Source organism: Pezoporus occidentalis, unplaced genomic scaffold, assembly GCF_034315485.1.
Source record: "Pezoporus occidentalis ecotype Australia unplaced genomic scaffold, CSIRO_AGI_Poc_V1 ctg4, whole genome shotgun sequence".
NCBI classification, from domain to species: Eukaryota; Metazoa; Chordata; class Aves; order Psittaciformes; family Psittacidae; genus Pezoporus; species Pezoporus occidentalis.
This window is the reverse complement of record NW_026915724.1, coordinates 23,549,905-23,575,980: the sequence shown is the minus strand read 5'-3', so window position 1 is coordinate 23,575,980 and position 26,076 is coordinate 23,549,905. Positions and strand designations below refer to the sequence as shown.

The window sequence follows — 26,076 nt, the reverse complement described above, 5'->3', positions numbered from 1 at the left end:
AAATGTATAACACATGGGTCAGCTTCTTGAATTATGTGCAGAAGAGTCAAAACTTTTCATGGAAATACCTTATTTGTTTTGATTGTCTATAAAAATGCAGCAGCATTCACAATTTTCAGACCATGTCTATATGTGTATGTTCTTAAACATCATTGACTGAAGTGATTTCTGTCTCCCTGCCTTCTGCAGTACTGCTTAGCATTTCTATTCCAGAAAATGGAACTACAGATAGCCATAGGAAACTACAGTGAGGTTTTCATAGGAATCTTTACTGTCAAGCAAAAAAGGAATGAAAGGCTTTAGAGAAGTCAGACAATGTATGACCCTGGAAGGAGGTTTGGTATTAGAAAACCCATTAACTAGCGCATTTTTTTCTGTAAACTGCAGATTGGGAATTGGTATTCAACCAGTAGAAGCAGTGTCCCTTTCTCCTACTTTTGATTTGTGCTTCTTGAACACCTCCAGCAAGTGTACTTTGACTTCACAGAGTATTTTACCTACAGGCCTACCTCTGTCTAGCGCACAGGTTTAATTTTAAGCTGTAATATCTTTAAAACAGAGGAGCAAGTATCTTAAAATGTCATTCATTAGATTCATCATGCCTGCTGTCATGATGTATAAACCTTAGTAATGAGCTTTCGTCAAACCTCAAAATAAGTTGATTCTTTAAACTGTTCACTTTTATTTCTAACAAAATTTGCCTAGCCTCGCATGAGTCTCTGGATCTCAGTCTGTCAACTTCTGTTTGACTGCAAAATTTTTCATTGTTCAATGCCTTTCCTTCCTAGAAATGTTCTTAAGCTTGATCCCTATCTTCTCTGAACAAACCGTATATATGGGATTTATTATCCCACTATAAAGCAGTCTGCTCAAATTAACATTGCTGTAACACCTTGTTCCTGCACCTCCTCTAGTTTTAAAGAATGTAGGATAGGAAGAACATCATCAAATGTTATCACAGGCAAAAATTTTGTGCCCCAGAACCTGACCCAGATGGTGAAGAGGGTTAGGCTGAATTTATGCCCAATTGTTCTTGTGTTGTTCAGTTGTAGCAGTAGCCCTTCCTTTCTGCTGTTACTCTGACTTTCCTGTTGCTTTTTTGTGTAATAATGATAAAAAAATCAGTGAGTGAAAAGCAAAAATAAGTTAATAATTAACTGGCAAGTATTTAATTTAGGTAAAATAAGAGTATTTCTAAATATATAAGGATGCAATTCTGAATCATTCTTTTCAGTATCATCTTAGAAGTATGGACCCAGAACTGGGTTTAGTACTGCAACTGTGGGCCTGTTGATAGCAACTGATAGATGCAGTCATTGCTATGCAGGACTTTGCCTAACGTTGTGGACTCCTCTGTTCTTCTTTCAGCTCTGCTTTTGCTGTCGAACAAGAAGGTTTTCTTTCTTTACTTGGTCTTACACTTGTCAATTCTGCAAGAGGTAAATATTTAATATCTGTTAATACATGAGTACCATTTCAGAGGGAAAACCACTGATTTATATGTTACAAACCCTCAAATGTTTCTGCTGCATACTATTGGTTGGTTTTATTTCTATAACAGTCGATGTTAAAAAAACATATACAAAACCAGTTCCTTCCTAAGTGACAGATTTATTCCTTAGGCTGAAACTCTTGGCTAAAAGAGAGAGAAACACTCATTTGTTCTGTGCTTATGGGAGAGTGAGATAAAATTTACTCAGTCTCCCGAACCAACAGTTCTATAATCTCTGTTGTAGGGGAAAACATTCCAAGACCGTTTCCCTTTTGGACTGTATTTGGAGTATTGGTGGGGGGAAAGGGAAAAGGAGTTGTCTGCAAGCAAAATGAAAAATACGAACAGTGAGGCAGTAAGTGAGGAGATCTATAGACTCACTGACTTACTGTCTCACTTACCAAAGGAGGTTTCTTTAGAGGAAGAACAGCTTTTGCTTTTGCTTTTCTCTGGTTTATTTTTAAATTCAGCTGTAGTTCTTGTTTACCATTTCTCCTTGCTTTTGGCTTCATGTTCTGATTGAAGTTATCACATTGGAGAAGCTTTAAAAATAAAATCGAGGATTATAACTCCTGAAAACATTTATCCCTTATTCTTGATTTAAATGTAATTTTTCCCAATGAAATGACTCATGCTTTTGCTTTCTTACACAGGCCTGTATGCTCGCAGTGTTGCAAAAAAGTAAGTAAGTAAAATTTTGGCTAGGGCCATTCTAAAAGGCTGTAATCTTTGTAATGATGCTGCACGTCTCTTCTGCCTTTCTCAAAGATGCGGTTGCCATCCAAGCCATATTCTACTCTCCCCATCTTCTCACTGGGACCTTCAACCTTACAAAGAGGAGAGAGCTTTATGAGGCCAGAGAAACCCTCTACCAGTCACCACCATTCGCTGCGGAGCATGTCCAGGTGAGAAATGACCCCAGCTCACATGTGGCTGTCACAAATGCTTCCAAAGTGTTTCATGTTGGGTTATCAAGCATTAAGGTTCTCTCTACCTGGTTTGCAGTCATCCATGTTTCTAATGCTCGTAGTAACTTTTCTGAAGCCTGAAAATCCATGTCTCTTCCACTCATTGCTTTGATTTAGAGAAAAACAGAACAGCATGTCTTAAACCTTTTTCACATTACAGCTGAAAAATAGACTCTCCTGAGATGAATCTCACAGGCAAGAATCACTCACTGAGTGGGAATTCAGTGATGTCTTGCACAGAGTTATCTTCTGTTTCCTGATTTTGTTTAATTCTAATTTTTTCTGGGTTATTATTTTTTTCACTTAGATATGATGAAGTTACCTACTGGTTTTATATCTTCTAGACAGATGGTTGCCAAAGCTAATCCCAGAAATTAAATATAAAATAAATGCTCTTTTTTGAAGGCATCTTCTGTATAAACCCTCTGCATAAATCACTAGTGTGTGATGCTATGGCAAATTAGCCAAGCATATCCTCTACTTATAGTTATTAGTGAGGTTGGTTTTGCCTAGGTAAATGTTACACATGGACTCAGATAGTGACCCTGCAATCTTGCCAAAGCAGGCAGAAGCTGGTGGCTGGTTGATCTCCTGGTGTCATTTTTGGGACAGAAGAAAGGAAGATTTAAATCAAGACCATTCTGATGTGCTGTTTCCTAAAGGTGTCCCTTGGGTCCCCCTGCCACGCTGCTAAATAATGTGACAGGTCCTGCTCTTTTGCCTTTCAGGTTGACCTCAAGGTCCAAATCTGTGGACAGGTCACATGAAGAGTTTCCCAAAGAGTTAATGGAGGACTGGAGCACGATGGAGGTGTGTGTGGACTGCAAGAAGTTTATTTCAGAAATCATCAATTCAAGCCGGCGCAGCCTATCCCTGGCCAACAAGCGAGCCAGGTTAAAAGGGAAAACACAATCCTTCTACGTGGCGTCACCCGGAACCTCCGAATACTGCCCCTCTGAAAGGACTATCAATGAGATCTGAGCCTCGTGCCTTTTGCTTTGCTATTGTCTTCATGAGGTCATCATCTGTGAGCAAGGTCACTGAAACCGGATCATCATTCCGTTGCTTTGTTTCACGTGACTGGCTTGAATTTGCATTAGATCACAGGATTTCCTGCTGCAGTGGTTCCCAGAGACACAGAACGCGTTGTTTAGATCTCTGTGGGAGGGCACACAATGGGTCAGCTGCTCGCACTGGAAGAAAAACAATAGTTTGAAATCGTTGCCTCTTTTGTATCTATGTGTTGAAACTAGAAAGCCTTTTCTTGCTTTCAGTCTTTTTTTAACCATGCTTTGAATCATTTTCCAGGAGATGAGCTGCAAACGTACCTTTCATGGAGAACCAAATGTAACGAAGCGTCAGTGTTAGCACAGTAGCAAACAGTATGTCATATTGGCATTACCGCCCTAGTAGTGCTCATGTCCTAGTTGAAACAACAAAGGGTCGTATCGCACACCAGACACGGAGCGTGAGTGACTGTGGTCAGACCCCTCTTTCTTTGCACTGTTTTGGTTGCTCTGAGATCAGTGTTCAGCACAGCACTCCACAGCGGCTGTGTCCTGGGGCAAGCTACACGACAAAGCTCTTCACCAGTGTGGTTGCCATTCCCCTGAGCTGCTGTACTTTTTAAGCCTTAGTGTACTTCTGAGTGTCTCCTGAGCAGGTTTTAGTAGTTTACTTTCTATCTTGAATGTATGATGCTGACTACCAGTAGCAGTGAATTTTAGTAGTAGACAGAGTTGTACAGTTTATGGGGAGGATGGGAAATAAGGGAGGCTTCTAGTTGTAACTGACTACCTGTGAAGTTGGTTACTCAGACAAAATGGTGGGTAAGGTGTACATTTGTATTATAATGGAGCACACAAATACTTCTGTAGTTATGGCTGACAGCATATTCACTGAGAGCCCCATTTTTCCTGGGGTTTATAATTTGGCTGTAAAAACTCGTGTTCTCCTGAAATTTGGGACGGTGCTGTCTCAGATTGGGAGCAATCTTTTCTTTAATCCTTCTTCATTCCTTTTCCCTTTTTGACTCGCTCACAAGAGTGCTAGGCTGCTTGTTCAGAAGCTCCAGCAATGTTTCAATGTTAACTGACATCTCATGCTTTTTTGCACTTTTTTTTTTTTATACTCAGAATACTTTTGTTTTTAAATCCAGGCATAGCCAGAGTTTAGGCAATAATTCGGGGCTGGATCTTTTTGGGATTTCAGAGCAAGCTGACGTAGCCAAGTTTCATACTTGAAAATCAACTACTGTAACTTTTTCATAATTTTTTAATACCCTGAGGCATATTTAATATCTATATAGCAGTGTATGATAGAATGACATAGCAGAAAAGTTTCAGATCTATTTATTAACATTTCTATACTTCGGATTAATGAGAGATACCTCAGAATTGCTCCAAAGTAGCTGGGACTGGATTCCCCATAACATGGTTTTAAAGCTGTAGTAGTCAAAACAGATTCTCCTCTCCAAATCCCCCCCTGGTGAGGAACAGTGTGGGCCTGTGGGGCACCAGGGCTGCTTGATTCTACCCAGTGTACAATCCAGGGCTCCAGTCCCACTGCTGGCCACCCCCTGCTGCCCAGGGCACCAAGACTTCTTCTTCAGAGTCTATTTGCATGTTACATTGCAGCCTTTGGAGCAGCCGCTCATATCTTCTAAGCTGATTTGTAAAGCACATGCAAAAGTCACCTTAAACCTTCCCAGGGACTCGCCTGTCCTTAATTTTCTTTAAACACCCCCTTGGAACATGAGAATTTTTGCCTGTGCAGGGCTTATTGAAATAATGGGTTTGTTTGGTTCTGAACCGTTGCAAGCAGGAAAAGCAGGGCTCAAGGCTGACTCTCCTCCATAGCTGTCCCATGTAAGGTGAGGTGTCAGGGCCCCCTCCTCGGGGTACCTCTGGAAAAGCGTCTTGCATGCTGAAGCACCTGGAGTACTGGCATGAGTTGAGGATGTAGGATTGCAGGAGGTGAGCAGCACAGGCTGATTTGAAAGCTCTGCAGCTGCTGGAAGGGTCACCTGATCTCAGTCACATCAGCACTTTTTCTTGTTTCTGTGCCAAAACCTGGCCATGTGTTTGCTGCACGGTGCATCAGGAAAACCAGACTGAAGGAAATGCAGGAAATCTCACTTTGCATCTCCCCTGTTGTTGTTCTGGTCATTTTACCCCGGAAATGTCCCAGCCACGTGTTTCTGTTGCTCAGTCCTCTGCTCGTAGTCCTGTTCTGTGGAATCCTCAAGCCTCTCAGGTGCAGGGTATCCAGCATGTTTATTTTCCCCTTTGAGAGAGATTTAGGCTATTGCAGAGCAGGCAGGACTAAGTAAATCCTGAGTGTGCAGAGTCCCTCACAGCATCCCTGTGCCACCGTCCACCCTGGCAGTGTGCGGGGCAGCTCTCGGGAAGCAGCGGAGCCTGGGGGATCCAGGCTCTGTCTGCCTTGGCTCAGCCTGGGCTCTGCTGTGCTGGGCAGGGCGCAAACACTGGACAACAGCACAGTTGTTGTACGAACTGCTCCGTGTTCCCCACACAGAGCTGCTGCAGGGCAGGGCCTGGATAACCTTCCTTTTTCCCTAGGAACCCTTTGGACTGCTGGCACATGCCATGGCAGGCTCCCAAAAACATGGTACGGAGGGCTGCCTTTCCCCTTCCCTCCCATCCCTTCCTCCCCAGCACAGTTGCTCCACATTATCCTGGCATTTCATCCTGCAGAAGAGCAAGCAGCAGGCTGGTTGGTCAGGTGCAGCTGAAGGAGCTGGGCTCTGCTGGCTGCCGGGCTCGCTGCAGAACTGGCTATTTTTAGCTTTCCATCTCGATGCTTGTGCTCGCATCCCAAATCCGCTGCAGCCATTCGCCTGCGCAGCCTGCAGTGCTGCCCGGCACGTCCTAGTTACGCTCTGTGCTTCACATCAGCGTCAAGAGGATGAAATCAGAAGCTTGTAAATATGTGTAAAATATTTAATACTTAGGAAGTCTCCATCAATCACGCAGTGGGAATTGACTTTCCCATGATGTTTTAAAAAGGAAATGAGTCTTATTTATGTGTATTGGCTGTTATCTTTGTTAGAGTTAAAGCATTCAGCCCCCTAATACAGTTTGCACTCCATAGGCATTTTAGCTGGAATTACTGCTGACAAGAATGCAGGACCAGCACAGAAAGCTCCCTGCCATGAATTTTAAAAACTTCTATTTTGTTTTAGCTTTATCAATACACCCAGGGTCTGTCTGAATATCCCGTAGGAGGCCCAAGGAGTTAAAAATGCCACTGGCAGCATCGGTCTTGTTCTGTGTGTGAACCTGGTGGTGGAGAATTAAGAACCAGCTCTGCTGCTCGCTGGTGATGGAGGAAGTGAGCAGGGCTGTGCTGGAGCTCTCACACCCAGCTTCCAAACGTTCACGGTGACAGTGGTGCTGGGCAGGTTTCTTGGTTTTATCCCTTTCCCCATTACTTCCTTTATACAGAAGGGGTGTTACCCGGCAAAAATAAAAAGCCTTTCCATTATAGCCCTTGTCTGTGTTAATTACTGATGTGGAAGCTGATTTAAAGGTTCTGCCTCTTTCCTTTTTCATGCTTTTATAGTTCTGTAAGATCAGTTGGATAGGGCTTTTGGCAAAGAATTGTTAATGAGAATGATCGAATAACAGCAGAGCACTGGCTGGGCTGCACGGAGGGAGGGAAACGTCAAAGCACTTAGAATAGCAATAAAACCGCTTGTGTAACTCCAGTGATGCCATTAGCGCCCACGCATCGCTCCCAGCCTCCTCCCTCTGTTACCAGTGTATTGCTGCTTCCAGCACTGATGGTGTGTAGCTGAGGCTCATCCTGCATGCAGCACAGGCTTCAGGAGTTCTCCATCCCTCATCTCTGGGAGACAAATGCTGCAGTCTTTTGGAGAAGTTTTTGATTGTTCTGAGTTCTTAAACCAGAAGTGGAGAGAACATTTTTAGCACAACTATTACGTTGTTCTCTTTCAAGCTCTCCTGTTTCCCCAAGGCAAGTTCAGCATCAACTTCCCCAGTTAGCTACTGGCTGCATGCTCTATAGGTTAAAACTAATGTAGAAGTTCCACTTTTAGACTCCTGCTGGCTACCTTCACACTTTACCTCACCCAGCAGCTCTGTACATCTTTTAGAAATGTCTTTCTTATGAGCTCAGTCTCGCCGGTGATACAATGACAGCACACAGGCATGGGGGAACGGTGCTGCGACCACACGCTCTGGTGCTACGGCGTATGGATTATGTTAATGTTACTGTAGAATCTTACAGTGTTTCCATGTTGACAACCTGGAGCTGCTCTGGTTTATTTCTTCTTTTGTATGTATGTATCTTAAGGCCAATCTGAGAATGTTTATCGACTCCAGCTATAAAGATCTGTTTGGTTGTTTCTGTCTGATTTTTACTCCTGTGTTTCAGATTTTGTGGGGTACCTGCTCTTCACCAGAAGTTCCTGGTAGGAGAGCATGAGAGAGGGGCGTTAGCTCAGGCTGATATCATAGGGTCATAGAATAGTTAGGGTTGGAAAGGACCTTAAGATGATCCAGTTCCAACCCCCCTGCCATGGGCAGGAATGCCTCACCTTAGACCACATTGCCCAAGCCTCTGTCCAGCCTGGCCTTGAACAAAATACAACCCATTTCGTGACACACACGTGTCAGTTCATGAGCACTGTCCTCATGGCAGCTCCATGGAGCTCAGCACCCCAGCGCACTCCTGCTGGGAGAGCTGGTGCCAGCTCCTGTGTGCAAAGAGTGGGCGTCAAGTGGCACCACGAGCTCCAGCAGCCCAGAGCTGGCACAAGCAGTGAGATTTTCTGTGCCCCAGGTCCCCATCTTCGAAAATGGGTGACAATGTGGGTACAACCATTTAAAGCGTTTTGAGAGCCGCTGCTGAAGAGATAGATGAATTTTACTACAGTAGTCTGCACTCAACCCATGTCACAGGGCATCACCAGGAGGTGGAGCTGAATAGTTACAAAATAGACACAGCAAATTGTATGTGGTGATGGCTTTGTGTATTTGCACTCGACTGCAATTCAGTGACTTCAGTTTGTTCTTGGTGAGGTTGTTCTTCATTGGCAGTGCCAGGCTGAGCTGAGCTGATGCAGGCAGCCAGGGCTCTGCGGCCTGAAAAGACAACACAAGCTGCTGCAGTCTGCAAAGCAGAACGAGTCTAGAGAAAGCCATTTGGAACATACCTTTTTTCAGGCTGATAGAATCAAAAACACATTTTAAAGCAGATAGATAGTCTTTTTAGGTGCCAGGCTTGTTCATAGGTGGAAAAGACCCAGTAATGCAAGGAGAGGCTGCATGCCAAACAATGCAGAATGGGCTTGTCAGATTGGATTTTAGGGGGCTGTTGAATTGAAGGACATAGGCATGAACTAGTGCAATTTCTGCAGGGGACTGGCTTCCAAGGCTGGGAGGAAACAGGTGCCAACAGAGAGGCTGCATGCTCATGGCCCCTCTTACAGGACAGGTAGAGGCCAAGGCCCAACTTTGGTCTAGGCATTTAAAATAGGCATCCAGCTGTGGAGGGTGGTGGTGGTTACACTCCCTGTGAATCAGAAAGCAAAACAAAGAACAAGGAGGGCATTTGAACTGTATTATTTCTCTTACAGCTGGTTCTCCCTACCCAGGCCCCTCCTTTAGTAAAGGGGAAAAAAGAAAATCCCAAACAGGAGATGCACTTTTTGGACACTAATAGGGACCAAAGCACAAACCCTTCCCCTTTGACTTTCTGCTTCTGTGCTGTCACTGCACCTATCAGTGCAGCTTCAGGTACACCAGGGGCATCAGCTCTGATAAAGAAAGGCAACAGAATTGTCTTCTGCTTGTTTTCATGTTATGTGGTACTGAAATGAATTTCTTGTTTATGCATTACTAATAAAAAGTTCTTTAAAATGATACTGCATTGCTCACACTTTCTTGAGCCAACCATGGAGACACTAAACACCCTTCCTTACACTGCACAGCTGGTAAGGGCGCATTCCACATTTGTGTGGGCAGGTAGAGCCCCAGACCTTTGCTGCTGCAGGATTTAACAAGGTTAGACACAAAGTAATAGAAGAATAAGAAGGGGAAGTATTGTGCCAGCAGGGACCCAAATGAGGAACCCTTACTGAGGGTTTTACTTGCAGGTGCCTTCTAGTAAAATGAGAATCATGCCTCAGTCATCTCCACTGTGGAAAAATGAAGAGGACAGGACTTGTGCTTCATAAAAATGCCTCTTCACTGAATAAATCCATAGCAAAAGCATGACCCAGATCTGGAGCTGGATTAAAAGGCCACTCCATAACCTGCATGGCTCTGACCAGTGGCAAGTGGTGTGGGTGGGGTAAGAAGAGAGCTTATGAGAGAAATCAGGTCTGATTTACAAATCAGTTTAGATGACTTCTTCCTGTTAACCACAAAATGAAGCAGCTGCTGGACTCAGTTCAGGCACACAGGATGCCTGCAGAGCTTTTGACCAGTAGGATGTGTGGCTTGCAGCGAGGTCCTGGGCACCTGGTATTGCTTACAGGGTACTGCTGCTTACCCAGCACACACTGAGCCCAGTAAATTTTCTTGAGCCTTCTCTGAAAACCAACAGCCCATTTCACATCTCAGCAGTTACACCCAGAAGTGTTTTTTTAAGTGGAGGATGTCATTTATTTAAGATAGCACCATAGTGTACACAGACACTTCACAGAGTCCTGCCCTTCACAGCTCACAATCTAGGAAGATACAAGAATAGGAACAGTGTTACCCACTGCTCCACCTGAGGATGTAAATGAAAAGTGTCACATCACAGAATGTCACTGGTCATCTCAGTGCTCCTTCATTACATCATCAGATACAGCAGCTCCTGGTACACCTTATGTGCTGCAGTTCAGTGCCTTCCATTGTGATAAGCGTCTTTACAGAATACCACAACTTATGCTAGGATTGCCCCTTTTCCTAACAAATATGACTTTTCTCTCATCATGCCTGCTGACCTGCCTGATGGGGTGAAAAAAGCAAGCAGGGTGGGGAAGCATGGAGGACTTAGTGGTACAAGGACAAGTCAGGAAAATAAGAAAATGGATAATCTACACAAAACCCATTACACACAAGAGCATCTGATTACACTGTTTTAGGTTAATGCTTTTTGTTGCTAACATGAGCCTGTCTGCACTAACATGAAAACCAGACATTAACCAGAAACCAGAGTTTACCTCAAGCCTGGCATCTTCAACAGCTTTAAGATCCTTCAGGGCCAAGTGATCACAAACAGGCCCATTTGCCATGCTCCGGGAACCACTGCTGCCATGCTCCCTCACTATTTCCCTGCAGTCATCCTTCCAACTTCATCCTTCTCCAGCTTCATCCTTCCACAGCAGGCATGTGCAAGACAGCTGCAGTTACTGGGGAGGGTGAGCAGCCCCACTTCTCACCAAGCTGCAGACCCAATATGCTGGCACTAACTCCTTCAAATCAAACCACCTCCTTACACCCAAACCCCCACTCCCTTTCTCTTGAATTGCAACCTAACGGCTGAGAAACACTGAACTGCAAACCTCAGTGCCTTGAACAACAGGAGCAAACATCCTCCCTTCCCAACACACAAATCTTTAATCCTGTTTTCACCCCGTCAAGTGCAGAGTTCTTACTCAAAACGGCACTTGCCACCTGTTAATGAGCATGGCTACATGTGCTGAGCTTCCTTCTCCTTGGTCCTTCCCCCAGTCCCACAAGCAACCTAGCACTTCCCCTCACATGCAGCTTTCTGGCTTTGGTAGACACCTCTGTCAATGCACATGACACAAAACTGACTTCAGAAATATTTTTAGCCACTTCCAGTAAATAAAGATAGGGATGGACCAAGAGAAGCAATTACAAAGGTAGGGTTTTTTTTTCACCAAGGGTCAACTCAGACTGTAACAGTGACAGAACTGGAGTGCTTCAGAAACAGTGTTATGCACAGTAGGGCTGAACATATAGGTACAGATCGTATCAGATCCCATATAGAAGAGTCACATGGTCAAGGAAGAAGAAGGGTGGGTGCCCCATATCCAAACTAGATGGGCAGAAAGCAGGAGAGTAAAAGTGCACGTGAAAGCTAACAGGAAATTAAAAAGCAATTCACCTGCTAAACATTGGAGCCTGCTTGGTCCCAAGTGTGAGCACTGGTCCTTTGTACACAATGGAAAAATGAGCAGCCACGGAAGGTGCAGCAGTGTCACCTAGCCCAAAGACAAGGTGAGAGCAGCAGCACTGCCCAGCAATGCAGACAGGCAGCTGGGTGATGGAACTGGCTTCTGGAGGAAATCAGTCTTTTTCCTACCCAAAGTTTCCCCACTCCCATTTAGCCTAGAGAAAAGCAGAAAATGACTGAGCACAAGCAGGCAAGGTAGCGATCCATAGCAAGTGAGCTGCAGACAAACTGGACACAAGAAGCACGAAATGCAGAGTGGAAGCAGCCCAAAATCAGTGGGGAATGAAACAGAACAGAGATGCTGCAACACAAATAGGTAAGGATTTGTTTCTGGAAGAAGGAAACAAAGTGCAAAGCATGTAATCCAGAAAACTGATGGATAATTAATATTGACCCAAGGTGCAGCAGAGGAGTTTGGCCCTGAAGAGAACATAGGAGCCTGTGGTGGCTTTCCTGGGACACCAGCTAGTGCTGGTAGGTGCTATACACAAATCAGGTTTAAGACAACACTAAGTAACTATTTCAAACCTGATGCAAGAAGCAGCTTTAGACAATCCTTCTTGCAAAGCAAAGCAGTACATGAACCTCTCCAAAGACTTTTCTACCCCGACAGTTATGTTTTCATCATCTCCAGTAGGCATGTATGGAAATGCTGCAGTACAGGTTTCCACATGCACAGACACTTACTCATCTTTTCCTTTCGTTTGTAGAGCTCAGCCATAGCTGCACTCCCCTTCCCAGCTGAATGCCACCAGGAGCTAGAACATCTTCTGCATTCCTTATCCAGGAAGTGGCATCACTCCTCTGGGAAGCAGTCAGCAACTGACCTGCACCAAAGCTATCCAGTGTGTCTTCTGGAAAGGAGCTGCTGTCAGTCTTTAAGCTCTAAGTTTCTGTTCCAAAATAAGAAAGACTTTAGGTCCATATAAAAAGAGCAGTGTAAATGTTAGCTACTAATTTAATTGCTTTGAACTAATATGTACATACGTACTTTTAAATTTAGTTTATTCATTAGGATCATGTAATTTAGTGAGACTACAGTTACACCCAAATTAATGTTCACTTTCAAACTACCCAGAATACAAACGCTGAAACTTCCCTTAAGCTACAGACACTGTAGAATTACCAGATCAAAACAGTGACCAGCACTTTGCTCTTCTAGTTTTTTTAGAAGTTACTCATTCTCTTTAACAGCTTCCTAAACACCTACTTGCCACTTGAATGAGTAAACATCCTTGCAACACTTAGCTCACTTTGTGTGAACACCAAAAATAGGTTAAAATGCCCTAACCACATATACTATATCTGGACCAAATATGAAAACGTTGTGAACATCAGAGAAGGTTAGGACTGGTACCTATATATTTCTGCACGCTTTATAGGAAGCAATTTCACAGGTACCAGAGTACTTTTCCAGATAATGAGAAGTATTTAAAATTATCCTAAAATCATTTTGTACCAATGTGGAAAAGCATTGAAAAAAATCAGTTACGCTGGTAATCAGTAGTTAGTAAAAGTGCTCAAAAAGGAGAGTCCATTTATTTTCCTTGTAGTCCCGTTTTCTCCATTCAGGGCACGAAAAGTGCATGTTCATGAAACTTTACCATCCCAGATTTCCTGCTTATTCCTCATTTCAGCTCTTCTGTTTATTGCATCAGTCTCTCCTTCAGTTAAGACAGGATGTGAAGAGCAAGGATCAGTGGAACAGCACAGTCTATTAGTTCAAGTAGCCCTCAAGTACCCTTAGAGATAAATATGAGAAGTATTTTCCAGCACCTTCCAGGAATTACAACTCCTCTCCTCATAGGGAGGGGAGGAACTAGGGCAAGTTAATAAATATGGAAATAAATTATACCCTTCTCCCCACCAGAAAACTGGTTTAGGCTATTAACATCAATAGAAACTTTATCTTTGTTTGGATACAAACATCTGAGAGGTAAAGTATCCCTGTGTCATGTTCAGGCAGCACTTTCAAACAAGATAAGAAAAGTTAGTACCACACAAGTTTTAGCTTCTTGGGATGATCCTCTCGATAAGGTATCTAATTCTATCATGTTTTGACTCAAGTAGTTCCCTTGAAGTGTCTTAAGACACTATCAGATTACAAAGCAGACAAAATTCAGTGCTATGGTTCCTATCAACCCTTCACAGAGTGAATGTTCACATGGAAAACTTACTACCACACATGCATTCTTTTTAAGTTCGAGTACAAAAAACCCAAGATGATGTAAATATAACATACTTCTGAATTTTGTTAGAAAAGGCACATTTAGGCAGTTTCAAATGTGCTAAATGTTTTGTTTCCAGTGTTAAAAATAAATGGTTTAAATAAAAAGAGCATCTGCAGGAGGTCAACAGTAGGCAACAGGAGCTGCTGTGGAGATGACAGATGAGGTTACTTTTCTGCTAATCCAAAATTCTTATAAATATATAAAACTTGTGCAGATCAGCCTTGGCAGGGAGATCTACAAAGCAGTCTGGAGAATAAGACTCTTCTGTCACTTCCCTGGAATTTTTGGTTTCATTTTTCTGTTGATGCTGCTGCCATGGCTGGTTTCATCCCCTCACGTGTTGACTTCAGCTCCTCCAATTCTGTGTTTAGTTTGCTGATCACCCATTCCAGGGCATCCCGACCCTGCCAGGAAAATACTGGAATTTAGGATCAGAACACATACACCACCACTGCTCATGTTTCTATAGTTTTTCCTCTGTCAGACATGGAATTTGTTTTCAAATTAATTTCATGCCCTGCATAATTTAATACCAGATTATACTGATAATTTCTTAGCATCTTCTGATGGAAATTTCACTGCAAAGGCATTTGCTTAAGCCATAAGCAAGGAGTAAATGCAATATTGCTGTGTGAGCTCCCAGCAGCACACCTCAGCAAAAAGCCTAATTCAGCAGTTAAGTTACCTTATGTAAGGTTGAGGCTGTTTTTACTGTTTGCTGCTCCCAACTCCCACAGAATATCAGCAAATTTATGGCAAAGCCTAGATCCTATTCTCAGATTCATTGATCAGGTTACATGCGCAGGTTTTGAGAAGATCCAGGACAAAGAAAGAAAGCCTTCCAAGTGCTCTTTGAAGTAGTAACAACTGATTTGATACCTAGCAAGAGTTCAGAGATGGACTCACGCTGAAGTCTACATACATGCACAGTAACTTCCAGCATGTAAAACAGACTAACTGGGAGACTACAGTTGCGTGTTTCATATCAAGGTATGGTCTTTCTCTGTTCAGTTCTCAGAGTCGGAGTGCTTCAAAGCTGGACACTGACAGCCAATGCTTTAGTAAGAGCTGGGGAATGCAGCAAGATAAGCATGTAAAAAACCTTTTACCTTAAGAAGACCCTGTAGCAGCTGCACCCCAATGACCACAAGATGAGCATGCAGCCAGACACATGATGAAGGCAAGAATATAAAGAGAAGCACTTTAACTAAATAAAAGTGTAAGATTTCAGAGCTCCACCATCGCAGAATAACAGCCTTTGCCAAAACAAGCAGATGGCATCAGAGCAGGAAAATGCCTGACCTTCTTTCTCTTAAAGAGAAGCCAAGAGACATTCACCTCTCTTACCCTACCAAGAGTAAGAAGTACAAACTGTGGGGAGCAGTAACTGGGAGCCACAAGGCTTTGGCCAAGTCTAGAGCAGTTCTGGAGATAAAGGGTCTGAGCTCCCAAAGTCCTAAGCCTTCAGGAGAGCCAGTGTCAGTGTTCAGGTCCTCTGCAGAGATTGAGGGAAAGGAGAGGAACACCCCTCCGGGCACACAGAGTTTTGTTCTGAACTATGATAGACTATTTTCATTGCATGCGTTAGAGGCAATAAAGTGAACAAAAACCTCATAAAGTGTTCAGAACCTGCCATTGCTCATTATGAACTTCTAAGCAAGAAGCTGCATAAAGAGCTTTGAAAACCTCAAACAAACAAGTCAAACCAAAACCCACGCATACTTTTGAAGCATTTTTTTTGTGTCTAGAAACATTACTCTGGAATAATATAAAAAAGCCCAGTTCCAGGCTGCAGTGTAGTCTATTAAAAGAAATAAAGACTCTGTTTCTCTGTACGTTTTTCATATCACAGCAACTTGCTGAGCAACACTAATTGCTATGATATCTGCACTGGCAGGCAGATCTCAGAAAAGTCATCTACATATCACAACATTCAGCTCTCGGCCAGAGCTCAGAAAGGGGCATTCAGCTCTACCCAGAAGAGAACTAGTCATGAACTAGTATGTTTAACTTAGTTTAAAATATGTTTTTAAGAATACTAAGAATATTCAATAAAGTGTGATTTAAATTGTCCAGTTTAAGCTAGAAAAAAATCATTAGACTTGGGTTGCTAGAAAAAGTCATTAGAAGAGTATGATTTCACTTCTGAGATCCTTCCATTTGAGCATGAGATCGACCATGCTTCAGCAGGTGGTAACTTCCACCATCCTGTGCAAGACCTGGAGACACCAGCAAAGCATGCATAAGAGCACCCAGGCAGGAGTAGCCATGAATTAGCTGAGTGAAGTGCTCGGTAAGGAACAAAGTGGGGGGAGAGAGTGGGAATCATCTTTCAGTAAGGATGCATTTAGATATTTAAAAGTCAGGTTAAAACGTCCTGTCTTCGGTGACAGGCACAGAAAACTGAGTAAGCCAGCAACAGCTTAGATGTATATGTCTAATTGCATGTAGAAGACCTGTCAGAAAGTCAAACAACTTTGATGTAGAAAATGCTCAGTAGAAAAAAACTAATTAAACCATAGTGGTTTAGTTGATATATTTGTTGATAAGATAAAATGAATCTAAAAAATCCACGACATTCAAGTGAAGCATCAAGATATTTACTTCAGGTTTTGAGACTACCCAGGTCTGCACATCTCTTTAGACCTGCATACATGATATACTATAGCTTGCAGCTAAACTTGTGATATTGGCAAGCAAGACTGCAGCAATATTCTGCACAGGCAATTAAGTTACAAATCTCAACCAGATGCAAAGGCTCCAAGTACTGTAGGACTGACCAGTTACTAGAAAAAAATCTGACAGAGGATTGGTCTATAAAGTTTCACACTGCACAACAAATTCTGTAGTAGGCAATCAAGCGAGCACATTCATAACAAAGCATGCATATTATATTAGTCTTTATTGCATATGTTTGCAGTATGATGTGTTTGGCAGACCAAAGGCTGCATATGAAAATCTGTTGGTGGAGCTTAAGTGACTGATAAATGCTAAGCCTTTGGAGTTGATGTTTTCCAGATAAACAGCCATAAAAGCTTAGTGGAATGAGAACGTAAAAGCAAACACTGAGGGCATACACTGATCTCAAAGTACGCAGTGTAGAAAACCCCATGTTCTTAACTAGGGGAAGCAGCATAATTTTTTTTTTATTTTTTTTTTTTTTAAGGAATCTTATTAGTTCAAGCATAAGCCGATACAGGAATGACAGAGACAGGCTACACTGACTAGTGGAAGGAAAACAGTCTGCACAGAGGCAAGTACACTCAGTTCTCTCAACCTTGAAGTCACATTTTTTCATAGTCACATCGCTTGAGGGACACATCACTACCAAAATGAATGTAACTACAAGAGCAATGGAAAACATGAACAGCCTGGCATTCTGGCAGCTTCAAGCTTCTTACAGGCTTCCACAGAAGTTCACAGAAGGGCAACAATATTCCTTAGGCATAAGAAAAGCAAATACAATTTCACTCTGCAAAAGATCACCCCTGTTAGGCAATCTGTTTCAATAAATTAATTTTCTACCCTAAGATACAATTCTGTTTTATTTTTGTAATGCCAATTCCAGTCACTAACCAATTTATTATTTTCTTCAGGTGTCAGTTTGACACTGAAATCACAGAAACTAGGACCAGATCAAACACATGCCTGTATCTGCAGTCATCATTCCACTTTCATTGGAAAGCAGTACACTGTGGCACAAGACAGGCCTGCAGCAAGCTGGCTGTCCAGTGGCACAGGATCCAGCCTAGATCTGACCTACTCCCACTCTCTGCAGCTGCAGTGTAATGAACATTTTTGCCATTCCTGTATGCAATGTATAGAGCATACATGCAGGTTAATTTACGAAATTCACATGACAACAATCCATGCACATATTTGCTAGAAAGCTGAAATGCTGTACCAAGAAGAATGCTGGCATTACCACTAGTTAGTAAACTGGAGATGTGGAGCACTGCTAGCTTAGAGCGCTTTCAGAGTTTTGAATTATCCACTCAATAGCATCCCACCCCTGGAGTAACACAAAAAAGATTTACAATGTATGGCAAATGATTTTCCATCATCAGTAAAAATAATAATGCATCATCTGCCACTTCTAGCTCAGAGCAAAATCTCAACACGAACTTCCTATTTCTTCAGAACAATAAAACATTTATCAGCAATGTTTATGAAGTTTAAGTGGGGTGCTAAGAGCACAGAGGCACAGCACTATATGCAAGAAGAGCTAGTAATAGCAGAGTAGGTTTCTGGCGAGCAAGAAAAGGGCTGGTGGGAGCAAGTATAAATTCCTGTCAAGTTCAAATCTAAAGAGACTTTTTAGTGAATCACACAGGACAAGGGTTTTTTTGATTTGCAAGAAGCTTGTAAGCCAGTGTGTTCCTTGAAGAACAATCTTTAAAACAAATCAAGCTCTGACACAGGCAACACCTGAACAGGTACCAAGCAATATTCACACTGTTTCTCTGAGTTCAGTAGAGACATGCAAATGTGACAGATGCCACAAGAAGAATTCAGACAGCACTTTAAAGTGTGCCTAGTTGATCTGGCCATTCCAACTAGCTAGTGCTTTGCTACCTCCAAGTCAGCCTGAAGTCAGGTTATGAGCCAGGGTTTGGACTTCTTTTTCAAGAATATATGACCTTCACAGACTTTTAAATGGAAACTGGATCAGAGAAGAACTGTAATTTACCTGAAATACATTCCATTTCTGACTTTCAAACACAGAGAACATTCAGCTAGTTAAAGTTACTCTTCTTGTGTCTAGAAATTACTCCTTCCCCATCTCCCGATTTTAACCTGTTTTCCTTTCATTTTTGGAGAAGCACACAGGAAGGAGGAAAAGGAATCTCTCTCCTCTATGATCTAGTTGGTCAATGTCTTCTATCAAGTTGACTTACACTGCCTTGGCCAAGCAACATCTCTCACAAGGACAAAGGGCTGGCCAAAGCACAGGCTCCCTGACATAGTAAGAGTTACCTGGGCCAGATTCCTACTATGCTGAGCCTCCCCAGCAATGCGGAGTACTAACTCAGATTTCATGCGCACTTGTCCTGCTGTTAAGCAGTGATGCCTCTGCTTCTCTAGCAACTCCATTTCTTTCCCACCTTCCCCCAAAGCAGTACAGGATGAAATTCCCAAGAATAAGCAGTCCCATAGCTCTGCCTGTGCTGAAATGCAGCTCCATGGCTGCAAGCCAAGTAGAAAAAGCAACTGCAAGACAGAGGAGTTGGTGTAGTATTATCTACAAAAGGAAGCATAGTTTCACCTCTTCAAAGAATGTGCCTCTGCTTATATTATATTACTTGCAGCAAAGGCAAGGAGACAGCTCAGTAATGTACAGTAACTGGAACAAGTGGCAAAGCAGCATAGATAATATGCTAGCATTAACTGTTAAATCCAGATTATAAAGGCTGAAAAGAAAGTTATAGAATCATAGAATAGTTAGGGTTGGAAGGGACCTTAAGATTATCTAGTTCAAACCCCCCTGCCATGGGCAGGGACACCTCACACTAAACCATGTCACCCAAGACTCTGCCCAGCCCAGCCTTGAACACTGCCAGGGATGCAGCATTCACAACCTCCCTGAGCAACCCATTCCAGTGCCTCACCACCCTCACAGTAAAGAATTTCTTCCTTATATCCAATCTAAACTTTCCCTGTTTAAGTTTTAACCGGTTACCCCTTGTCCTAGGGGTACAGTCTCTAATGAAGAGTCCCTCCCCAGCATCCCTATAGGCCCCCTTCAGATACTGGAAGGCTGCTATGAGGTCTCCACACAGCCTTCTCTTCTCCAGGCTCAACAGCCCCAACTTTCTCAGCCTATCTTCATAGAGGAGGTGCTCCAGTCCCCTGATCATCCTCGTGGTCCTCCTCTGGACTTGTTCCAACAGTTCCATGTCCTTTTTACATTGAGGACACCAGAACTGTACACAATACTCCAAGTGAGGTCTCACGAGAAAAATTATGTTCACTACTAGGACTAACTCCTGGAAATAGGAAGTTAGTGTTTAAAAAGGTGCTTTGGAAGAAAAAAATACCAAAAACCCAACAAAACAATACCAACTAGCAGTGTGTATATGCTATATGTATATTATGTAGCATGAACACAGAAGTTTGTTCTGCTGTGAATTTCTAGTTAAAAAACAAAAGATTTCGTAGTGAAACCTTTTCATACTTTGGGAAATTACATTCTAGTTGCTGAGTTGAAACTGTGCACAGAGTTCAGCGAAATTAAATGTAGTATTCAGGACATGTGATTGACATTACTATTTAAAAAAAAAAAGGTAGGAGTGGGAAGAGAGAGAGAGAAAACAGAATAAAGATGTACCTTTCTGGCATTGGAAGATATTGTGTTTGCCATTAAGCTTTCCAGATAACTGCTCAAGCTAATGCCTTTAACAGTAATAATTGCTTCTTGAGTTAGCACAGTTCTGTAAAAGAATAAAGAAAAGTTAACACCTAAAGTGAACTGGACTAGCATAAATGTCTCCTATGTACAAAAAAGCACAAAAATATCCTTACTTACTTTTCAGGGTTCTCAGGATGCGGCCTGTAAACCAGTCTCTCATCAACAGACACTAAGTTTGTGAGAGTAATCTTAAAAAGAAAAAATAAAGCTTAAATCCTCACTTCCCTTTCATTTTTCTGTTATCAACAGCACTACTCAACAATAGATCACCCAATGTCAGAGACAGAGCAGTGTGAATTGAATATAAAATCCAGAACACAGTCAATAAAAAGACCTATAAAGGGTGATGGATCTTCTCCTGTTCTAGATCTAATTATATCAGTCTAACTGCCTATTCACAGTTCGAAGCACAAGCAGCTTTCCATTTGTTTTCTCTGAATGTTGAGTCTTATCTGATTTATGGCATGTGACCCAGAGAGGCTCTTCAAGACCAAGACCACCGTAACACTATTTGGACAGTACAGAAAACTAATACTCCAGAAAGACAATGCATCTTGTACAGAGACAATGTTCTTCTACAGACAACTCTACTTTAAATCTGATAGTAACAAGTTCCCAGGATACAGCATTATACTTCATTTACATCTTGAGAAAAAAGGCATTTCAAGTTATCACTTCTGTTGTAAATGGCAGCATAATGTAGAACAAATTATTCATCTAAAGTCAAACTACTTCATAGGAATTCTGAGAAATAGCCTTTAATTAAAAAAGAATCACAAATGTTTGATCCCAAAGTATTTAAAGTTTCCTATTTGTGGAAAGAAGAAGGAGGAATAAAAAAGAGCCAGCTAATATGCCAACTAAGATGTGGAAATTGCCACCTCCTGATAAAAGATGCAAACACATTCCTAAATGTTAAGAGCAAAACATCTAATCTCCAGATCGAATTACCAGTAATTTCTTAAGCTACCACTCACATTAGTTGAGCAAAGCTCCATCTTTTTTTCCACTGGATCTACCACAGAATGTTCCTCAATGTAAGTCAGAGTTCTACTTGTTCCTAAAATCTGAAAAGGAAGAAATAAAAAAATAAAGTTAAGTACTAAAAACAAAACAAAACAAAAAAGCCTCTGAAACACAAAAATGTTAAGTTTCTAGTGGCCCTAAATAAATAGAAGTAATCAACGGATACCACAACAGTGGGATCACTGGCAAGACTACATCCTTGCAGATGGCATCAGCCATATAGCACGACACAGACCAGTCTGGAAGGCATGTATAGATATACAGACTGGATAGACATATAAAGCCTACAACATATTCTCGCCACTAGGTACACTAATTACAGCTTATGTGATATTGATTGTACTGCCTACAAATTAAGCTTTTACTTTGAATTCAGCTCCAGTTCTGGTGACCACATAAAAATGCATCACAGCCTTACTAAACCATTATGACTGTCAAAGCGTACCGCTTTTACAATACTTGGCAATCCCCACTCTGTGCTGAGGAGACGATGGCTATGCAACCTCCCCTGGTTATCAAGGGTTCTGTCAAGGACATCCACTCCTACCACACACGGATTCATTGGGTTGGGGTACTTTCTCATAGCAGCTTTGATCACTGTATCCCAGGGGTGTCTGTAAAAAGGAGACAGGATTTGTAACCATTTTGCATTCAATTGCAATTATTTAGACAATAATAAACCAGGGATCTAGGTTGTGTAGTATGGCACATGTTGTACAACTCCCTAGCTCCCAGAAGTCCCTTCAGAATACAGCAGTGCTTGGGAAAGGAATAAGAAAGTATTGACACACAAACAGAAAAAAAAATAATACTCCTTTTTCCAGAATGAAGAAAGGAATTGTTAACCCAAGACTAACAGAAATGACAGCAAGGAGCAACAGTCACAAATTACTATATGTAACATTCCAATTAGTTGTGCAAAAGCCCCACAATGACAGGGTAGCTGTCCACAGAGATGGCTCAATCTCAATGCATTTGAGAGCTTAACCAGAAAAGCCACCTGACCTAACATTTAAGTATAGCCTTGCTTACACCAAATAAATTCAAGAAGAAATCATTAGCTTCTGTTTCTTCCTGTAGCAAAAACGCAAAGCAAAATTTAATTCAACTAAAAAAAAAAATTAATCAAGAAGTTCAAAATAAATAAACCCCCCCAAAATCAGATTTTCAGAAACTGTATCAGCTCACTGCCTTAAGTGTGCACTTATACTACCGCTTCCAGCAGCTTGTTAGCTCTCAACACAGAACTGCGTTTATGAAATAAGTTTTGATAGTTTCAGGCTCCTGGGATCAGAGCAGCCCCACTCCTGGAGGCCAGGCTGCCCACACGGCTCTTGTTGTGGGACTTTATGTACCTTCTGAAACAGAGGACAGAGAAATTATGGCCTTGATCCACTACAGAAATTCTGCCCGAAGCAATGATTTCTACATTCAGAATAACTTATAGATCAGGAACAAAAGGTTTATAACCTTTAGAAGTACTTTTAAAAAATTAACTACTGGTGTCTAAGTTAAGAAGGCTTAGGGGTGCCAACTTGTATGTAAGATTTGCACTTAGGGCCCTAAATGGATTTGATTTTTAAGAACACTACTTTTAGTCTTCAAATAGATTGGTACAGAAGGGCATCAACTGTACACCACTGCCAGAACAAACAGAAGCTTGGGAAAATAAGTTCCAACAACAGTGAGAAAAGGTCTTTTGGCTCTATTGGTAGAAGCAGGAAAAACAGAGCCCACAGTTCCTACATCAGAGGAAGAGCTGGAGGACCATTCCCTGTTATCTTCAGTGACTGTACGTCACAATCAACATAAGAGTCACAAACAGAAAATGATAACTTTCTGCTAAGTGTCCTTGAGGGATCTGATAAGGCACAACAATATTTTATTAACGCCTGAACTATCTAATCCCGCACACATGACACTGTAAGATAGAGGTGCTCCAGTATAGATCTTGATGAGAAAATACCAAATAAAAATCAGGTTTCACAGGTGTCAGATACTCATCTCAAACCCAGAACTTACGCCACATGCAAGCAGCCTTTACAAGCCTCTGCTTGCCATTTCATATTAGAAGCTACAGTTTGAATTCACAGAATCATAGAATAGCTTGGGTTAGAAGGGACCTTAAGGATCATCCAGTTCCATCCCCTCTGTCTTGGGCAGGGATGCCTCTCACTAGACCAGGTTGCTCAAAGCCCCATCCAGCCTAGCCTTGAAAATTCAGCTGTGCTAATGTAATTAAGGAAGTTTAAAACGGCACATACTTTAAGAACTATCACCTCTGATGCTCTTCAGGATTTGAGTTTTAAGAGACCTGTAGCAGATGAGTTCTTGGTGGCAATTAAAAAGCTGCACTGGAACTGCTGCATCCTCAGGTCAGCTCCCTGGTAAATCTTGTGACATACCTGTTGATGTGTAACAGTAACCTTTTGCTTACTGCTCCCTTGTTACACAAAAGTGGAACTGGATGGCCAGAACCGGGTTCAAAGTGTCTTCGATGTGGAAAAAGACTGACAGTAAGAAAACTTACTCAATTATCACTTAATGTGTGTCTGCTAGGCATTTCTCTGAGAGTATCTGACAGCTAAGGTAAGATACACCGTCCCTCTGTCCACACCTCTTGGAACACATCGTTAAGTACGTCAGTAGTTTGGGATTTATGTTTTCTTTTGATGCGAAAAATGTTTTTCTTTAATTACCCACGTCTTTCCCAAGCAGTTCGGCTGTGGGACCACCCCCATCACTACCACCGCTAGGTGGAATGGCATTTCCAGCCGCAAGCGGTGGGAGAAACTCTCGCACGGAAGCCCGACCACGCAGGAGAAAGAAGCTGAAGGTGATGAAGGACCCTCAGCGGGGGAAGCACTGACACACCGCCAGCCCACCCCGTCACCGGAGGGGTTTAACGCCACCACAGACCAGTCCCCCGTCCTCCCCCACCCGGGTTGCCTGTCAAGCCTTCGTGCCGGTTTAACCGGTCAGGAGCTGCCGCTCTCAGCCTCCTTCCTCCAGCCGCACCCGCGGCACTTCCAATTTCCGCCCTCACCCAGGCAGGGCCCGGCCCGGCCCACCCCAGCAAGGCGCCGGACAGCCGGCGGAAGGAGCGATGCCGCCGACCAACTGCCGCCGGCCGCGCGCGGCGGACTCGGTCCCCCCTCAGCCCTCCCCGCCCGCCCGGCCCCTCACCCGAACACATGCTCCGAGCTCCAGATCTTCATGGCCGCCGCAGTCTCTCCTCACGGCCGGAGGGAAGCGAGGCGGCAGAAGCAGCAATCCACGCTCAGCAGCTCCTAACAGCCCCGCGCCTGCCTACCGGCCACCGAGCGCCAACCGGGGGGCGGAGCTCCGCGGGGCAGGCGCTGGGCGTGCCCAGCCGGCTCGTGCGTCACGCGATTCCGTCACCGCCTCGCCTTGCCCCGCCCACTGCCGCCGCCACCGCCGCAGAGGTTGGCGCGCAGGCTGTGAGGCAGCCGTGCGGGGGTAGCAGGCAGTGAGATGAAGTGTGTGTTGAGGAGTGAAATAGTGACGCTAAACGCCTTAATTCACCCAAAGGCCTTTGCACGAAGTGACTTTACAGTGGGCACCTCCACGTAAAATGTGTGATATAGGGAAAACAATCCCTCAGGAGACAAGTTGTCTTCTTTCCGCCAGGCTTTGTTGAACGTTACCACAGGATAACAGATATCACTGCAGGTGATAACAGTTCAGTACGTGTATGGACACCAGTGACAAGTGGCATCCCTCAGGGGTCTATACTGGGACCAAGTACTCTTTAATATCTTCATCAGCAACATAGTGGGATTGGAGTACCTACAATACTTGTGCAGTTCTGGTGTCCTCAACATAAAAGGAACATGGAACTGTTGGAACAAGTCCAGAGGAGGGCCACGAGGATGATCAGGGGACTGGAGCACCTCCCCTATGAAGACAGGCTGAGGAAGTTGGGGCTGTTGAGACCGGAGAAGGCTGTGTGGAGACCTCATAGCAGCCTTCCAGTATCTGAAGGGGGCCTATAAGGATGCTGGGGAAGGACTCTTCATTAGGGACTGTAGTGATAGGACAAGGGGTAACGGGTTAAAACTTAAACGGGAAGTTTAAACTGGATATAAGGAGGAAGTTTTTTACTGTTAGGGTGGTGAGGCACTGGCACAGGTTGCCTAAAGAGGTAAATATCCCTGGCAGAGCTCAAGGCCAGGTTGGAGAGAGCCTTGTGTGAAGTGTCCCTGCCCATGGCAGGGGAATTGGAACTAGATGATCTTAAGGTCCTTTCCAATCCTAACTATTCTATGATTCTATGATTGAGTGCACTGTCAGCAAGTTTGCAGCTGACACAAAGCCAAATGGTGCAGTTGGCACACCTGAGGGATGGAAAGATAATATGGACCTGTTGGAGAGGGTCCAGAGAAGGGCCACAAAAATAACCAGAGAAATGGAGCATCTCTCCTGTGAGGAAAGTCTGACAGGGTTGGGGTTGTTCAGCTTGCAAAAAGAAGGCTCTGGGGAGACCTTATTGCAGCCTTTCAGTTCTTAAAAGGGGCCTACAGGAAAAATGGGGAAAGACTTTTTAGCAGGGCCTGTTGTGATAGGATAAGGGGTGATGGTTTTAAACTAAAAGAGGGGAGATTCAGGCTGGATGTGAGGAAAAAATTCTTTACGATGAAGGTGGTAAAATACTGGCGCAGGATGCCCAGAGAGGTAGTGGATGCATCATCTGTGGAGACATTCAAGGTCAGGCTGGACGTGGCTCTGGGCAGCCTGGTCTAGCAGGAGGTG

General features: G+C 43.3%; 2 protein-coding genes across 10 annotated transcripts in view; one reads left to right on the top strand and one right to left on the bottom strand.

Moving 5' to 3' along the window:
- SPIRE1 (spire type actin nucleation factor 1) overlaps positions 1–9,368 on the top strand; it is a 132,551-nt gene extending 123,183 nt beyond the window's left edge. For all 6 annotated transcript variants that reach the window (XM_062633015.1, XM_062633014.1, XM_062633016.1 and 3 more), the window contains 4 exons: positions 1,369–1,439; positions 2,146–2,173; positions 2,261–2,397; positions 3,189–9,368. In XM_062633015.1, the coding sequence (XP_062488999.1) occupies positions 1,369–1,439; positions 2,146–2,173; positions 2,261–2,397; positions 3,189–3,441 (489 nt within the window). In that variant the 3' untranslated portion in view covers positions 3,442–9,368. The remainder of the gene's footprint in view (positions 1–1,368; positions 1,440–2,145; positions 2,174–2,260; positions 2,398–3,188) is intronic.
- Positions 9,369–10,086: 718 nt separating this feature from the next.
- PRELID3A (PRELI domain containing 3A) lies at positions 10,087–24,655 on the bottom strand. 4 transcript variants are annotated; one of them, XM_062633020.1, is made up of 7 exons: positions 24,490–24,649; positions 21,749–21,917; positions 21,255–21,344; positions 20,395–20,465; positions 20,197–20,299; positions 12,325–14,272; positions 10,087–10,221 (listed from the first exon to the last, which is right to left on the bottom strand). In XM_062633020.1, the coding sequence occupies exons 1-6, from the start codon at positions 24,519–24,521 to the stop codon at positions 14,159–14,161; spliced, it is 579 nt and encodes a 192-aa protein (XP_062489004.1). In that variant the 5' UTR covers positions 24,522–24,649; the 3' UTR covers positions 10,087–10,221; positions 12,325–14,158. The 4 variants fall into 4 exon arrangements, with proteins under 4 accessions (XP_062489004.1, XP_062489007.1, XP_062489006.1 ...); XM_062633022.1 differs by lacking the exon at positions 10,087–10,221 and adding an exon at positions 17,773–17,880 and having other exon boundaries at positions 12,578–14,272; positions 24,490–24,655; XM_062633021.1 differs by lacking the exon at positions 10,087–10,221 and adding an exon at positions 17,794–17,880 and having other exon boundaries at positions 12,578–14,272; positions 24,490–24,655.
- Between the last annotated feature and the right edge of the window lie 1,421 nt (positions 24,656–26,076).

Coding starts and splice junctions, on each gene's coding strand:
- PRELID3A (XM_062633020.1), bottom strand. CDS start 24,521: ATGAAGATCTGGAGCTCGGAGCATGTGTTCGG. Junction 20,466..21,254: donor TGGAGCTTTGCTCAACTAAT/GTGAGTGGTAGC, acceptor TTTCTTTTTAAG/ATTACTCTCACAAACTTAGT. Junction 14,273..20,196: donor TATCTTCCAATGCCAGAAAG/GTACATCTTTAT, acceptor TTTTCCTGGCAG/GGTCGGGATGCCCTGGAATG.